Source organism: Natator depressus, chromosome 10 (assembly GCF_965152275.1).
Source record: "Natator depressus isolate rNatDep1 chromosome 10, rNatDep2.hap1, whole genome shotgun sequence".
In the NCBI taxonomy this organism is placed as follows: Eukaryota; Metazoa; Chordata; order Testudines; family Cheloniidae; genus Natator; species Natator depressus.
The window spans coordinates 57430901-57447204 of NC_134243.1; the positions used below are offsets into that span (position 1 = coordinate 57430901).

General features: G+C 39.9%; 2 protein-coding genes across 2 annotated transcripts in view; one reads left to right on the top strand and one right to left on the bottom strand.

Annotated features, from left to right (window-relative positions):
* Positions 1-4297, top strand: part of ADAM10 (ADAM metallopeptidase domain 10) — a 126031-nt gene extending 121734 nt beyond the window's left edge. Inside the window, exons 15-16 of the mRNA XM_074966253.1 lie at positions 1305-1431; positions 2040-4297. Coding sequence (XP_074822354.1) covers positions 1305-1431; positions 2040-2134 — 222 coding nt within the window. The 3' untranslated portion in view covers positions 2135-4297. The remainder of the gene's footprint in view (positions 1-1304; positions 1432-2039) is intronic.
* Positions 4298-15052: 10755 nt separating this feature from the next.
* LIPC (lipase C, hepatic type) overlaps positions 15053-16304 on the bottom strand; it is a 75829-nt gene continuing 74577 nt past the window's right edge. Inside the window, exon 9 of the mRNA XM_074964755.1 lies at positions 15053-15488. Coding sequence (XP_074820856.1) covers positions 15365-15488 — 124 coding nt within the window. The 3' untranslated portion in view covers positions 15053-15364. The remainder of the gene's footprint in view (positions 15489-16304) is intronic.

Below are 16304 nucleotides of genomic sequence, written 5' to 3' on the forward strand. Positions count from 1 at the left end.
AGTTGGGAACCCCCTGGGTATTAATAGCAGTGTAGGCAGTGAGGCACTGCCTGTGGGCATCTACCCAGCTTTAATACCATACACAGCTCTCTACAGCCCAAGCAGTGCCTCCCCAGTCTACACTGCTATTTTTAGCAGGGTGATGTCCCACCACTGAAGCCTTCCCCTGTCAGAGGAAGAGTGTCCTACAGCGGGGAGCTGTGCAGAAAGGCTCTATCAGCTCACCGCTGCTGGAGCTTTCTCCCTGCTGTGGGGGAAGGCTTTGATAGTGAGATTCATGGGGAAAGGTTCCAGCTCGCTGCTGCGTCCCCTCTCCAGAGCCTTTCACTGACATGTAGCTACATAGTAGTGTGGATACCACTTGCTTTTCATTATGGCTTATAATGAAAACTGGTGCGCAGTGTAGACATAGCCTAAGAATTATTAATACACTTAATGAACTCAACAGATCAAAGGTACCATAAAAAGATCTTCTCCATTTTCACTTTTTCCTCCTTAAGCCTCTAATAAACTGAAATGGTTACAGTATGTCCTGAAAGTAATAAATCCTGGCCAGTGTTGGAGGAATGAATTCCAGAGTCAAGGACTTCTCCCTGAAAGCCCTTTCCTTCCATGGATTATATTTTTGTGTATTCTCCCTAGAATATATTTACTTCCATTGCAACAGCATTTAAGAATCAATTTCTGCAGTCTTCTGTTATGTTTTGTCATTTTTTCATTAGTAGTACCTGAATTTTACTTTATGGCTAGATTTCATTACTTTCTGCATGCAAAGCAAAGGCCAGATTGTCAGCTAAGAGCTCTGAAAAATATGCAGATTCTTACCTAGTTGCTGAATTGCCCCAAGCTGCAGTACAGCAACTTAATACTTTGTCCTTTTTCTTTTGGCTTTTTCTTCCAGTCTGCGAATTGATTTACTCACTGCCTTGGAATATGTCTGCCAAATCCATGGGAGGTGCTGGCTTTTATAGATAGCTGGCACTGGAAGATTTGTGACTTCTTCTATAATTTTTACTATAATAAAATAGCAATAGAATTAATCATTAAGTGAAACAACAATGCTAGAGCTCAGAAAAGCTATTTTCAAGTTGGGGAAGTTTAGTGTCTATGTTCACCCAGATTAGATGCAATAAATGCCTAACAGTGATTAAATGGATTATTAGATAAATTCATTAATGCCACTAATTGATTTTATGTAACTTGTTAGTATATTTCATTGTATGAGAAACCTTACAAAATTCAGCCAAATAAATTTAACAATGTACTGTCTTTTTTTTTAAACCTTGTTTTGTAATGTGTTTTAGGCTCACTGGTGGGCAGTATTGCTTATGGGAATTGCTCTGATCATGTTAATGGCTGGATTCATTAAAATATGCAGTGTTCATACTCCGAGCAGTAATCCAAAGTTGCCTCCTCCTAAACCACTCCCAGGTAAGTACATCCAAGTGATTAAGACTACAGAGAAGTAAGAAGGTAGAGCCTTTATTCTCAACTATATGCCAGGCCTTTTTAAACGGTTGAGAAACCGTAGTGCTAGTTCTATAGCTCGTAGTCTGGCACTGCGAAACTAAAAGGTTACGCATGTTGCTTTTTTCATGCCATAATAACCCCATAGAACTATTTCTCAAATCTGGTCTACTGTGTAGACAGAGAGAAAATTACATCTCACATCCTCCTAGTCAAAATATGGACTATAAACATATGGAATATGTGGAAAATATAGTGGTGGTAGTTGCAATTACTAACATAGACTTCCTTTTACTCCCTCTCCCTACACCACCTTTCTGTCAGAAAATCATTGTATGTAGCAGTTTATTTACAATATATTACATGTTCATACCACATAGCTAGTTGTCTGTTAAAACTTTTCTTATTGCAATTTTAAATATTGTGCTTTTCACAAAGCATGAAAATATCCTTCCATATTTAATTTGTCTAATCAGAATTGTACTTCACTTTATTGGCAGTCATTCTTTTAAAAATGCATTCTTTGATTTATTTTTTCCCTAAAAACTCATGTTTTTCTCTGTTTACAACAGGCACTTTAAAGAGGAGGAGACCACCACAAACCACTCAACCACCACCACGTCAGAGGCCCCGGGAGAGTTATCAGATGGGACACATGAGACGTTAACTACAGATTTTGCCTTGGTTCTTCCTAGTGCCTACAATGGGAAAACTTCACTCCAAAGAAAACCTATTAAGTCACTGTCCCCAGTCTTACTCTCAAACAAAAAATAGAAGGAAAAAAGGCAAGAAGTTATGTCCTCAAACAAGTGGAGGAGTTTAATTTTTAATTATTGGACCTTCCAGAGAGAGAAGTGATTTTTCTTACAGAAATTTTTAACCTAATGGCACAAACGTCTTAGATTATCATGGTTTTTTTCCCCCTTTTCTGCTCTTCATTGCTGCATTTTCTTCACTTGCAGGCAAACATGGTTCTAGTAAGACTTTTATTCACAAATTGAAAATATATATGTATATATTTTTCAACTGCCAATTAAGGGTAGGAAGCTAGGCCACCTCAACATTGGAGACATAACCTGCCAGTGTATATAAATTGTTATATGCAGACATGTATTTCTAATGTACACCCGTACTTCTGTGTGCAATTGTAAACAAAAGAATTGCAATATGGATGTTTCTTTGTATTATAAAACTTTTCCGCTATTAATGAAGAAATTACTGTTTAATTGACTTACTCAGGATAACAGAGGATGGAGGTGTATAATGGTCAAGGATTCTGTAATGCTTTACACAGCAGTTTTGAATCAATTCAAACTTTTTTTATTTGGATCAGAGTTGGTTCAAGTACTCATTTCATCTTTTATCAAACAGCTGCTAAAACATAGCACACAAGTTTGAATGCTCTTTTGGGAGTACATGCAACAGGTGTTGTGCAAACTTCGCATATGCCAGAATGTTTCAAAATTACGTTTTATATAAATGTCCGATTTCTTGTAGTTCAGCATAAGTATTTTTAATTTTCGTCTGATTATTCTGTTAAATAATGAAGATTTGGATGAAATATTTCCATGCTTTAGTAGAGAAATATGCCTGTTATACAACTTCTTTTAAGGACTGCAACCGGTTTATTTGGGTTGTTCAGATATTCGTAGTGTGGTAATTACGTTCATGATTCTGAAGAAATGGGAAGGATGAAAAGCTGTAGTTTCTATTTTTTAATTTATCAAATATTTAGATAACTTTCCAGCATGATACTGTTAATGAATAACCACTAAAATACAGTAATATTCCAGCTACTGTAGCTGACTTAAAATTATAGTTAGGCCAACTGATTTTCCCTTAAATATTTTATAACAGTAGTGAAGTTCAAACAGCACAATGTCCCATTCCAAAGTTTTTAGTACGAATGTAAATAATTGGCATTTTTTTAAAAAAGAAAACAAAAGCATTTAATGTCTTAACATGCTTACTGCTATGCAGAAATGAAAGGGGCATTACAAAAGTTTACGCTCGTGACATATTTATTGCTTGTTTTCCAAAAGCTGCAAGCTAATTAGAGGCAAATGGCTATAATTTTCCTGGCTTTGCTTAGGAGAAAATTTATTAAGGGTTGGACAGGCTTTCTTTTTTGGTTTTGTTTTTTTTAAGAGTATAAAGTTTACACAATCATTCTCATAATGTGACGCAAGCCAGCAAGGCCAAAAATATTACAGAATATAATGGGATCTCTTCCTTGTAAACTTGTACAGTATGTGGTGACTTTTTTCAAAATACAGCTTTTTGTACATGGTTTAGAGACAAATTTTGTACATGAAACCCCATAGACTATAAATAATTCCAAACAGTCTTAATAAGTTAGAAATGTATGTAGTTGCTTTTAAATCATTTTAAATACATTTGTTTTCAGACTGTGCAAAGACTGGAAGTGGGTTTGCATTTCTAAAATGGTGACTTTTTTTCAGCAAGAGTTCTTAGTAACTTCTTGAGTGTGATAACCTTTGGGACATGTAAATTTTTTGCTCGTAGTGTTATCCTGTGGTGGGGTTTCAGCAGATACATGCTGCCCTATTTTATTTTGAGTCTAAGTTAAATGTTTTCTGAAAAGAGATGTGCACTGAACTCTCCACTGCAAGTCAAAATGTGGTAAAACAAAAGAGATCAAGACAGACGAGATCTAATACTACTGTCAATTTAATGTCCACTGTGTTTTATACAGTATCTTTTTTTGTTCACTTTGGAAATTTTTACTAAAATTGCAAAAAATAAAGTATTGTGCAAAGATATGTATGGTTTTTTTGAAACTTGAAATGCATTAATAAATAGACTTGATGAAATTATCTTGAAGGTTTGCTTGCTTTTTAAACTCAAAGCAAAAGGAGTATACAAATGCTGCTTCCTCCTACTTTTTCTGTCTTTCACCATAGATATAATTAGAACAAGAATAACTGCATTATGAATACACCAGAAAGTGTTATCCACATCTCCCAATTTGAGCTTCACGCAGTAAATAGAGTAAAATTTGTCCGTGGAAACACTCTTTTTAAGATAAAGCTCTAAAATTATCTTTCTTTCGTTTCTTATTTCTGATCAAAGTATTTTAAACTCCTTCTCTGCTGTTATGTTTAAAAATTAAGCTAATAACTCTGAAGATGTATAAGGTAGATCTTTAGTTGGCTTGATCTTGTGAAATAAATTCACTTTCTGACATTTTATCTATGACAATTAATATAAAATTCACTGAAGATAGCTAATGAATACCTTTTTCAAAACATGCTATGCAAATCTGATTTTTGTCTGTATTAAAACTATAAACATAGGTAGCTTTCAATTTTTAGTGGACAGATCTTTGAAAATTGGTTGATTTTTAACTGGTTGGGCTAAGATTTATATTAAAAGGCCTGCTAGCCACATCTTTCATTCAAAGGTTGTACGGTCTAAGGAATATATGCTTGAAGCTTTTTTTTTTTTTTTTCCCTAACTGAGAAATTGATCTAAGGAATTCCTGGGCATGCTTTGATGTACTGTTTTCATGATTTTGACATCAATGCTTGCTCTTAGAATTAAATTGTATAGTTGGGTGCAAAGAGAATTATTAGATTATCAGTGGGAGCTCTGCACCTCTGGAAGCCAGATAACCTTTTCAGGTACCTAAATAGGGATAAAGATGCCTGTGAACTGAAATTAGGAAAAGTGACTTATAAGCACTTGAAAACATGGTTCCTGTTTTCTTTTAAATTAATCCTTGTAGTAAGTGTGTGTAAATGGCTTTATTTTTGGTAACTAATCTGATTTCCCCAGGATATAGCTGCTAATTGAATTCAGTTGTCTTTATACTTCTAAAACATTTTTATTCATTAAACAGCTTTTTTCCTTTAGGGAGAATGTGCAGCCAGAATGGTGTGAATGTCCGAAAGAAGGTCTTCATGTGATTCCCTTTAACATGACATTTTATCTAGTTGATCAAAGCAGCAAAGGCTCTCTAAATCAGTGGCTCTGTATCACTTTTTCATTACTGTTCCCACCTCACATAAAGAAAGCAGAGGGGAGAGTTACTAATTTTGAAGAAAGGTGAATAGAACTAGGAAACATTAGTTCATGTAAGGTGATTAAAAGCACTTAGCTTTTGTATATCTAAGGTATAATGACTTTGATATGGTTTGGTTTCAAGCTCTATGTTTGTGTTTGAAGAGAGAGAGAGCAGTAATCTCAGTGAACAAAAAGTGAGGCACCACTAACAAGCATTCAGGAATGACAATTGCAACTTTAAATGGAATTTAGAGAGTCAAGTTATAAATATATCTGAACTCTCTGTAACTGGTTTATAAACACTAGGCACCTTTTATGTTAGAACTTCTCGGATTTTATTAGAATTGATAACACTTGTAGTGCAAGCAGTGTTGGTTGTACAAGATTAGCTTGTCTTTCAAATCTTTTGGGACAAGGTATTTAGAGACTTGGATTTGTAAGAAATGGAAATCTGGATGAAAGGAGAGTAACTGCTACTGCATATTTGCAGATAACATGCTTTGTTAAAACTCCTATATATACAGTTGATTTTGCTTTTAATTTTCTTAGCTGACAATTTTAGAAAATCTTCAAAGATGCATTATCTACTGGTATCCAGTTTTGCGATAATGGTTTCTTTACAGGAGGATTTCTCTCAAATCAAGCAGTCATAAGGAGGTTTCCTTGATGCTGAGGCTTCAGCAGCCTCCGTACAGATCTTGATATTACCCAGATGTTTCATACTTGGTTTTCCTAAAGTTAGGCCCTAAATTTACATTTAGGCATTCAAAGAAGTGGCCTGATTTTTAAAGGTATTTTGCACCCACAGGTCTCTGAAAATAGGCCACTTATTTAGGTGTCTAAATGAGGATTTAGGCTGTCTAAATTTACAAAAACAAGTTTGAAAATGTTGGCCCACGTACATAGATATCTTGGACACTAAACCTAAAATCAGCTGTTATCTGTTCTCTGTTATGGTGGCTTTTGTGGCAGATTTGTTAAGTTTTCATATGGATGCCTTTCATCATATGAAGTAGCAAAAGGGTACCTGTGACTTCAGCCTTATAGAGGAATTGTACTTGGGTTCTAGCCTTGGGCCCTTGCTATAAAAGCAAGATCAGTTGTTCAGTATCCTCTGAACACAAACATTCTTCCAGCCTTCAAGGAAGCTAGAAAGAATACTGGATGTCTTTAATTATCGTAACTTTCTAGTTTGATAGAAGCAAGTCCTAAACAAATGGATATGAGGCACATCATGGTGCAGAGGCAGAATGGAAGGCAGAGAACAATCCAACACTGCCAGCAATGCCCAGATCATAGTTGAGAAGGTAGAAACCATAGTTTACATATCTTGAAGCACCAGTAGCCACAACAGCAAAATCAGACTTTGCCAGTCACAGAAAACTATAAATTGCTGAATTTTGAAGAGAATCCAGCGAGATTTACAGTTGGAATTGATCAAAAAAGCCATTCTTTATCCTGTCCTGGACTTGAAAAAAATCCAGTCAAGGTGAGCTTAATGAACTTGACGATACAATATGATGGCCACAGACCACTTGCCTCTTCAACTCTTCTTTAGAATATATTCAGTTTTACTTTTTTTTTTTTAAGAAAAGAGGGATTGACAGTTGTGGGCCCTTTAGCACCTCAGAGAAATGTAGTTTGTAAAGATGTACACTTCTAGATGGAGACACTAGCATCTGGTGTCTGCTAAGTGAATGCAAGACCTCTCTACATCTGCATAAGGCGTACACATCCAAATTTGTCCTTCATTGTAAATTCCTGGGATTTTTCTATTGAAACAGCTCTATGGACTATTTGCGTTGTCTACACACCCCAGACTGTTCACAAGTTAGTATAGTGGTTTGATACTGGAAGGAAGGGAATTAACGTTTTCCTGTCAATGGTCATGTCACAGTCAAAGCACTGTCAGAGCAAGAGGTGGATTTAACTTACATAGATGTCAGAAGTTGAGGTACACAGTTTTCTTAATTTTATTTAAAGCCACACTGTTTGCACCAGAGAGCTAATTCACTTAGGAAACCAGATAGCCACAAGTATCAGAAGAACCTTTTTATTCTAAGATAGAATACACAATTGTCTTTCTGGAGATTCAGCTGCTCTTAAGCCTGTTTGGATGATGTATAGTATTGCAACAAGCCAAATTTCATGTGTAAACTCTCCCCTGGTTTTCCCTTGGTTACATGGGACCACATTTGAAAGGTCCAGAGAGTCATGCTTCCTAGAGGTATGAAGGCCTCTCAGAGGTGGTGAATAACCACATCTCACTTTTTGAAGGAGCATGCTGGAGGGGGAAGTCTCAATACAAGGTACTTGAGGTAAAATTTTCAAAAGTGCTTAAATCCCATTTTCAGAAGTGACTGAGGGCTTGTGTACCCCATGGGATTATGTACACTACAGGGGTGTGAATTCTAAAGCGCACTTCCATGCACTGGCTGGTCTGTGTAAACCCTGCTGGTGTACACTGAAAGTTCCATAGCCATTATGTTAAAGTATACTAAGGAACTTTCAGTGTGCACCAGCAGGGTCTACATGGACCTGTTAGTGCACGACATGTTAGCATGCTTTAGAAATCAGACCCCATGCTGTGCATTGTAGACGAGCCTTTAGGCACTTAAAAGCCTAAATATCATGGAAAGTCAGTGATTCAGTTCCTGACTTAGAAACATTCAACCAAAAAGTGGGTGTCTGCTGTTCAAGAGTGATGGACATTCAGGCCATATTAGTTGATTCACTCTCCCAAGACTCACCCACATGGATCTTTCATACACTTTCCCACCAGCTTTTTTTCTCATACAGAATGCTTCAAAAGATCCAATAAGTACTGCCCTACCAAATTCAAGGGCTATTTTGGTCAATTTCACAGTCAGTCGTAGGATTTTAAAAATTGTAAATTTCATTATTTCAGATATTTAAATCTGAAATTTCACGGTATTGTAACTGTAGGGGTCCTGACCAAAAAGGGGTTGTGGGGTGATTGCAAGGTTTATGGGGGGGGGTTCATGGTATTGCCACCCTTACTTCTGCACTGCTGCTGGCAGTGGTGCTGCCTTCAGAGCTGGGCGGCTGGAGAGTGGCGGCTGCTGGCTGGGAGTCCAGCTCTGAAGGCACCGCCACCATCAGCCGCAGCGCAGAAGTCAGGATGGCATGCTATGGTATTGCCCCCCTTGGTTCTGCGCTGCTGCTGGCAGGACACTGCTTTTGGGGCTGGGCGTCTGGTCAGCAGCTGCCACTCTCTGGGCACCCAGCTCTGAAAGCAGCACAGAAGTAAGGGTGGCAATACCGCAATCCCATTACAATAACCTTGCAAACCCTGCACCCTGCAGCCCCCTTTTGGGACAGGACCCCCAATTTGAGAAATGCTGGTCTTCCCTATGGTATCTGTATAGTATAGGGTAAAAGTACACAAAAGACCAGATTTCACGGGGGAGACCAGATTTTACAGCTGTGAATTTGGTAGGGTCCTACCAATAAAAGTGAAAGCTTGAATTAATATCTGAGTCGTACCCAGTTGGCCTTGGTGGCTTTGGTGCTTGACAACAGAATTGGCAATTGATCCTTCATTACACCTATGTCTGGGCAGACCCCCTTGCCTTAAGATTCTTTTAATCATGCCATACCAAGCATGATTTATTTAATATGGCTTTTGAGTGTAGTCTTCAGAGATTTTGACTGAACATAGCCTGCCAGGGCCTGGAGGAAATTCAGGCACAGCCATAAGAATAATGAACAAGTATCAGGCATAGGCTGAATTTTGGACTGTCAGATCTCTGCAGCAATCAGATACTAGCACTGAGAAACAACTTAGTGCCAGGAGCTGAACAAAATCTAACCTTTCCTCTTTTAGTGAGACCTATTAAAGCACAAAACTTACTGTGTCCATTGAAGATCCAAAGATTTTCTTCCTGGGGTTAGAATCTGTCCCTGTCAGCATCGACCACAAAGCCCTTTTAGCCAGTTTGGGCAGACTTTTTCCTTCTTGTCAGGGTCTTATTCCTAGTAGTCATTGCTTTTGCCACATCAGCTTCTGAACTGGGTGTATTTTCAAGGAAGAAAACTGGTGTATTGTTCACCAGTTACATGTTCTTCAACTTATATCCCAGCTACCGATCACCCTTTTGGTTTCTGAATTTAAGATCATGGCTTATTTTAAATGAATGGTAGCTATTTAAAAAAGCCTGTGAGTGCTAATAAGATAGAATCATAGATATGTAGGGCTGGAAGAGACCTCAAAGTCATCCAGTCTAGTCCCCTGCTAATGAATTGTCAGCAAATGTTTCCACCTCAACATTTAGTCCTGGCCTACATGACAGAGCTAAGTTGCCACAAGGCCGCTTATGTTGACCTAACTCTGTCAGCATCTATACTGGTGGTTCTCAAACTTTTGTATTGGTGACCCCTTTCACACAGCAAGCCTCTGAATGCGACTCCCGCCTCCCTTTTAAATTTAAAACACATTTTTTTATATTTAATACTATTATAAATGCTGGAGGTGAAGTGGGGTGTGAGGGTGGAGGCTGACAGCTCATGACCCCCAGTTTGAGAACCCCTGATCTACACTAATATGTCACTCCCACTGATGTAACTCACCCACTTTGCTAGCTTAATAATTCCACCTCCTCAAGAGGCGTAGTTCTTAGGTTGACACAATGTCAGTGTAGATGCTATGTTACTTATGTTGACTTTAGTGGCCTCCCGGAGATGTCCCACAATACCCCACCATGACCGCTCTGGTCACTGCTTTGAACTCCGCTGCCCGGCAGCCAGGTACACAGATACAAGCCCCTCCCCTTTTAAAGCCCTGCAAATTGTTGAATTTCCATTTCCTGCTTGGTCGGCATGGAGAGTTCACCTAGCAGCCGACCAGGCCGGCTCCGTGCTGCAGACGTGTGGAGTACACAGGAGGTGGTGGATCTCCTGGGTGTGTGGGGAGAAGAAGCTGTGCGGGCACAGCTCCAATTCAGACATAGAAACATCGATATCTCTGAGCAGATTGCTCGGGGCATGGGGAGAGGAGGGCTACAAGAGGGATCTGCAGCAGTGCAGTGTGGGAGCCAAGGATCCATGGCAGGTGTACCAGAAGGCAAAGGAGGCTGACAATTGCAGACATGCCGCTTTTACAAATTTCTGCATGCCATTGTCAGCACAGACTCTACCACTACCACCAAGAGCCACGTGGATACTTTAGGGGAGCGGGAGTCACAGGCTCCTGAAGTAAATAGAGGATGAGAAAGAGGAGGACTATGGGGGACAGTGATGGAGGGGGGGGCAGATCCAGTGGTGTGGTGAGCCAGGACCTGTTTTGATGCCAGATCAGTCTAGTCTGTCCCTACAGTCCAGCATAGGTGAGCCTGATGCAGGGGAAGGAATCTCTGGTAAGTATGCAGTTTGCTTTGATATTGCAGGGGCACATCTGGTCATTTACTCTTTTTCAATTGTGCTAGAAGAGGTAGTGAAATAACCAATGGAGGTAAAGTTGCTATTTGCTTCTCAATCCTCTGTACGGTTAGGCAGAGGGGAGCCTCGCAGAAGAGTTGGTTTATGTGCACTGGTCTGTTCCTTGAGTCCTCCATAGAGATCTCAGGGAAACTTTCCTGGGTGTAGCCTGCAGTCTGTAGTCAGCTGAAGATTTCTGGGGAGGGCTGACTTATTTCTTCTGCCACGGTAGGACATTTTCCCATGTCACTCAGCAATTCTTAAGCAGGCACCATTGCAGCACACTGGCGAGCAGCATATAGACCTGGTCTGCCTCTGGACATGTGCAGGAGCGGTTCCCGTTCAGCCTCCATTCAGGAGTGAGATGTCAGCTAAAATCACCACCACTTGTGGAAAACAGTGCCAGTATTCAGTTCAATTACCCTATCCGCATATACTCATGCCCATGAGCTACCCTGCTTATTGTCCCAACTCACCCCCCTTCTCCCCCACACCCCGCGACTGCTGCCATGCTGTATGAATCCCAAGGAGAAGTGAGAATGTAGTGTTTATAACTTGTGTGGCTCAAGGGAGCAAGTTCAGTATAGACCAAGTTTCCACTGATCTTGTGAAAACACTCTCAATAGTACCTCTGTGCGCTGTATCTTTTGCAAGTGGAAATGTGGCCTTGAGAGGGTGTCTCCATCCACACCAGCAGAGCAGCTCAGCCAGATAAGGAGGAGAAGGAAGAGGACACAATGACATGTTCCAAGAGATCTTGCAAGCCTCTGGTGCTTCGGATACCAAGCACAGGGCTTGGAGGATCACCCTCGTGGACAGGGATGGAGAGGATAGGAGAAGAGCACAGAGAAAGGAGAGAGATGTGCAGCAGGAGATACTAGCACTTCTCAAGCAGCAAGCAGACATGCTGGAGACTCTTGTTGGCCTTCAGGTTCAACAGCCCCATGCACCTCCCTCTGCAGCCTATAGAGAACTGCATTCTGGGACCTCCCTATATCTTCCCCCCGCGCCCCCCCCCCCACATTCCATATGGTGGCTGGGGCCGCTGCACTACCCTACCATTCCATATGGGGGAGAGGACAGATATTCACAGGTGACATACATTCCCCTGTGAGAGAGACTGTTGGTGTATGTGTTTGTGAAATGAAAATGATTGTTCTTTCCCTTTCAGAGGTTCTTTCCCCTGTATTTATAAAGCATTTCAACATCCCCAATGGTAATTCTCTGGTCTGGAAAAAAAAATCCCTGCTTACAGCTTTCTGAATAGTCCTGTGTTCTTAAAGATGCGTGAGTCATGCACCTTCCCTGACCATCCTGCATTGATGTTGGTAAAGCGTCCCCAGTAATCCACCAGTGCTTGCAATGCCATAGAAGAGTAGCCCTTTCTGTTGATGTACTCTGTGGCAAGGTGGTCTGGTGCCAAAATAGGGATATGCATAGCATTTAGCGCCCCGCTGCAGTTCGGGAACCCCATTGCTGCAAAACCATCCAGAGTCTCAGTCCTTCGTAGCAGGATGCAGTTGATGGCCCTGCACACTTGCATCACAGCAACCCCCGTGGTGGATTTCCCAATTCCAAATTGCTACCCATCTGTGGGGAATCAATCTGATGTTGCAAGCTTCCACTCAGCGATTGCCACTCACTTCTCCACTATCAGAGCAGGTCTCAGTTTGGTGTTGCTGCACCATCTGCAGCCTCTCCATGAATGCCAACAACAACCTTGAATTGTTTCTATGTCCTACAGCACATTAGTCTCCAAGGAATCATCATGTTCCCCTGTGGCTCCTCTGGCAGCTCTTCAAATAGTGCATGATCAGGTGCATTATGCTCGCAACACTCATCACAATAGTGGAGAGCTGGGCGGGACCGAATGGCTAGGCAGCAGTTCTGCGGAAAAGGACCTAGGGGTGACAGTGGACGAGAAGCTGGATATGAGTCAGCAGTGTGCCCTTGTTGCCAAGAAGGCCAATGGCATTTTGGGATGTATAAGTAGGGGCATAGCGAGCAGATCGAGGGACGTGATCGTCCCCCTCTATTCGACATTGGTGAGGCCTCATCTGGAGTACTGTGTCCAGTTTTGGGCCCCACACTACAAGAAGGGTGTGGATAAATTGGAGAGAGTCCAGCGAAGGGCAACAAAAATGATTAGGGGTCTGGAACACATGACTTATGAGGAGAGGCTGAGGGAACTGGGATTGTTTCGTCTGCAGAAGAGAAGAATGAGGGGGGATTTGATAGCTGCTTTCAACTACCTGAGAGATGGTTCCAGAGAGGATGGTTCTAGACTATTCTCAGTGGTAGAAGAGGACAGGACAAGGAGTAATGGTCTCAAGTTGCAGTGGGGGAGGTCTAAGTTGGATATTAGGAAAAACTTTTTCACTAGGAGGGTGGTGAAACACTGGAATGCGTTACCTAGGGAGGTGGTAGAATCTCCTTCCTTAGAAGTTTTTAAGGTCAGGCTTGACAAAGCCCTGGCTGAGATGATTTAATTGGGGATTGGTCCTGCTTTGAGCAGGGGGTTGGACTAGATGACCTCCTGAGGTCCCTTCCAACCCTGATATTCTATGATTCTATGATCCATGCTTCACACAGTGATGGCAGAGGCGCATGTTTGTGGGGCTTTTGAAAAGAGGTGCGAAACATCATGGGATGCAGTTTTCTCTATCCCAAAATCTTATCGGCATCATGAGACATTGAAAGCATGTTCCCCGTCACCCATGCACAACTCCTTTGCCCCCATGAAGCATTGCAATCCCTTCCCAAAATACCCTGCACTAGGTGGTGGCAAGTTGCACAGTGGGATAGCTACCCATGGTGCACTGCTCTCTGCCTTGATGCAAGCACTGGTAGTGAGGTCATACACTGCTGACCCAAAGAGTATAGTGTGGACATGCAAAAGTGATTTAATTACTGAGGCAGCTGAATATCAACGTAACGTAGTCTTAATTTTGTAGTGTAGACCTGCCCTTAGTAATTGCTCACTAATTTAAAGATTGATAGATCTGCCTAAATTGTTGATTTTCCACATCTTTCAATATCCTGACTTGTAATTTCTGTACATTTTTTATTAACATTTATCTGGTTTTGGTGTGACGATATGGCTTGTTTCAGGCCTCGTGACCACCAGCAACCATAAACATTTTTCACTATTTGAGAATAACATTTCAGATTCCTTAAAGACTTTAATAAAATTAAACATCACAGTAGTAAAAACAAACTTGTAATGATAAATTTTGATTTCTGGCATAACAAAATGACCAATGTAGTGTCAAAACACTATTTTTCTGATTACCACATGCAATCATAAACTGAAAATAAAAATTTTCTAAGGAAACTTAGGGCTATTTCTTTTTTCCATATTTTCTATTGATACAGGAATAATGGAAATACATAATCTTGAAGTTTCATAATTCTCTGAATGTAATGAAGATGGCTGAAGTTTTACAATTTTTCATTTGTAAATCATGTTAGTCTACTGTGAAAATTTTACATAACTTTAGACTTTACACTAGCATGATGAAAAGGATTTACGTGCAGAAGTTCACTGAACATGACTGCAAATAGGACTATCAGCTGGAATGTACACTAAGCATTTCTTCAAAGCAAATTAGTTTAAAATATTTCTGTCACTACATTGAACAGCAAAGCATTTTCCAATAGAATAAACTTAAATGAAACATGTTCTTAAAGGTACAATTATTTGGCTCATAACGCTGTAAGTTTTATTGGGTATCAGACAAGGATGAGCCTGTCACCTTCATAACTCCTTAGCTCATGAATGTTAGCAAGCTATTCAGTTAAAAGCTCATAAAAGTTTTCTATAGGTGTGAGAATTTTCTCTCTTCAGTAATAATATTTTTGCAGTAAGTGATTTACACACCAAGTTCATTAGTAAGTAATTCAACTATGCTTTAGCTGATAATATTCAGGTTTGACCCATGGAGCCTGTGAATTATTTCACCCCAGTGAACTACTTGTTTTGTGGCTAATAAAATTGTTTTCTACCTTGGAGTATGCAAATTGTTGTTATTCCAAGTTGTCTAGTTGGAAAGCAAATTGCTTTTTAAAGAGTCAGCAACATGAAATCTGCCTTGTGTTCAACGGCAGCTTTTAGCAAGAGTCTTTTGAAGTAACCATGTTTGCATTTCCCCTGAACAGGTTTTCTCTTTCCGCATTTCAAAACAATTTAGATATAAACACATGATATTGACTAAGAAATTGCAAGCTGATCTGTTTGGGAATAGCTTTAAGGACAAACAAAATGCATATTTCAGTATACTGTTGTATCCCAAAAATAAAATTAATTTTTTATTTTTGTCTTGTTCCCTCTGGAACTGTCGGTGTACATTGTTTTTTGTTAAACTTGGTATATTTAAAATGTTTGAACTATTGTTGTAGGTGTGGGATTTTACTAATGCTTGACAGGCAGCTCTGTTCATGTTCTTGCTAATCTGAATTTTCTCTTTAGTCTCCGAGAGCTGTTTGCACATCTCACAAAAGTTTTCTCTTGGGCTGGATGCAGGTGCACGTTGTCAACACTTTGAGAACAAAATGTCATTCTAAATAGAAAACACAAAGTATAAGTTACTTTTTTTTGGACATTTCTTTGTGTAAATGTTCTGTTCCCCATAGTATTCTTGACTTCAACTTCTTTTTCTGCTTTTTTAATAAGATACCTAATTGTTTTCATTTGCTTTTAATTATGAATGTACATCTGGCAGCAAAGTATTTAGAACAGGGTAGGGGGGAGTAGGTGAGGCATAGGTGATTCCTGTGTATTTAGTTTACTGCTTCTGTATGTTCTTTCTGATTGTCCGTACTTTATGCTAGTTCTCGTGAGTCTTGTCTTCATGAAGAAATTTTTGCTGATGGCCACTAGGGCCATAAATCAGGTTATGTAGATCTGTTCTGATAGATAATATGGTGCTTAAAACAGCAGCAGCTGCCTGGACCCTACACTAGTGTTCTCCCACTCTTGCTACCATGTGTGATGCTGAAACATTAATAGCAATAGATGGACATTTTAGTGAAAAAATCTTTGTATAAATGCAGCCATAATAACATTTTGAGGCTGTGAGGATGAGGTCTCAAAGGAAGCTGAAAGCTTAGCCCATCCTTGAACATCCCTCCTCTGCTCTTTAAGAAGCATTATTGAAAAAGCATTCATTGACACGTGTCCCACTCTTCTACACAAAGGGAAAATCTAGCACATGAAACCATTACAAACAAATGTTTCAAATGATTAAAATGGGTAAAATGTGGATATGAAAATATAGTTAACAGTTTGTTCAAGAGCCTGGGAAAGTGGAAGACTAATCAAAACATATGGTTTGTTTTTTCTAGTATTTTATAATCTAAAATTCCCAATATGCTAA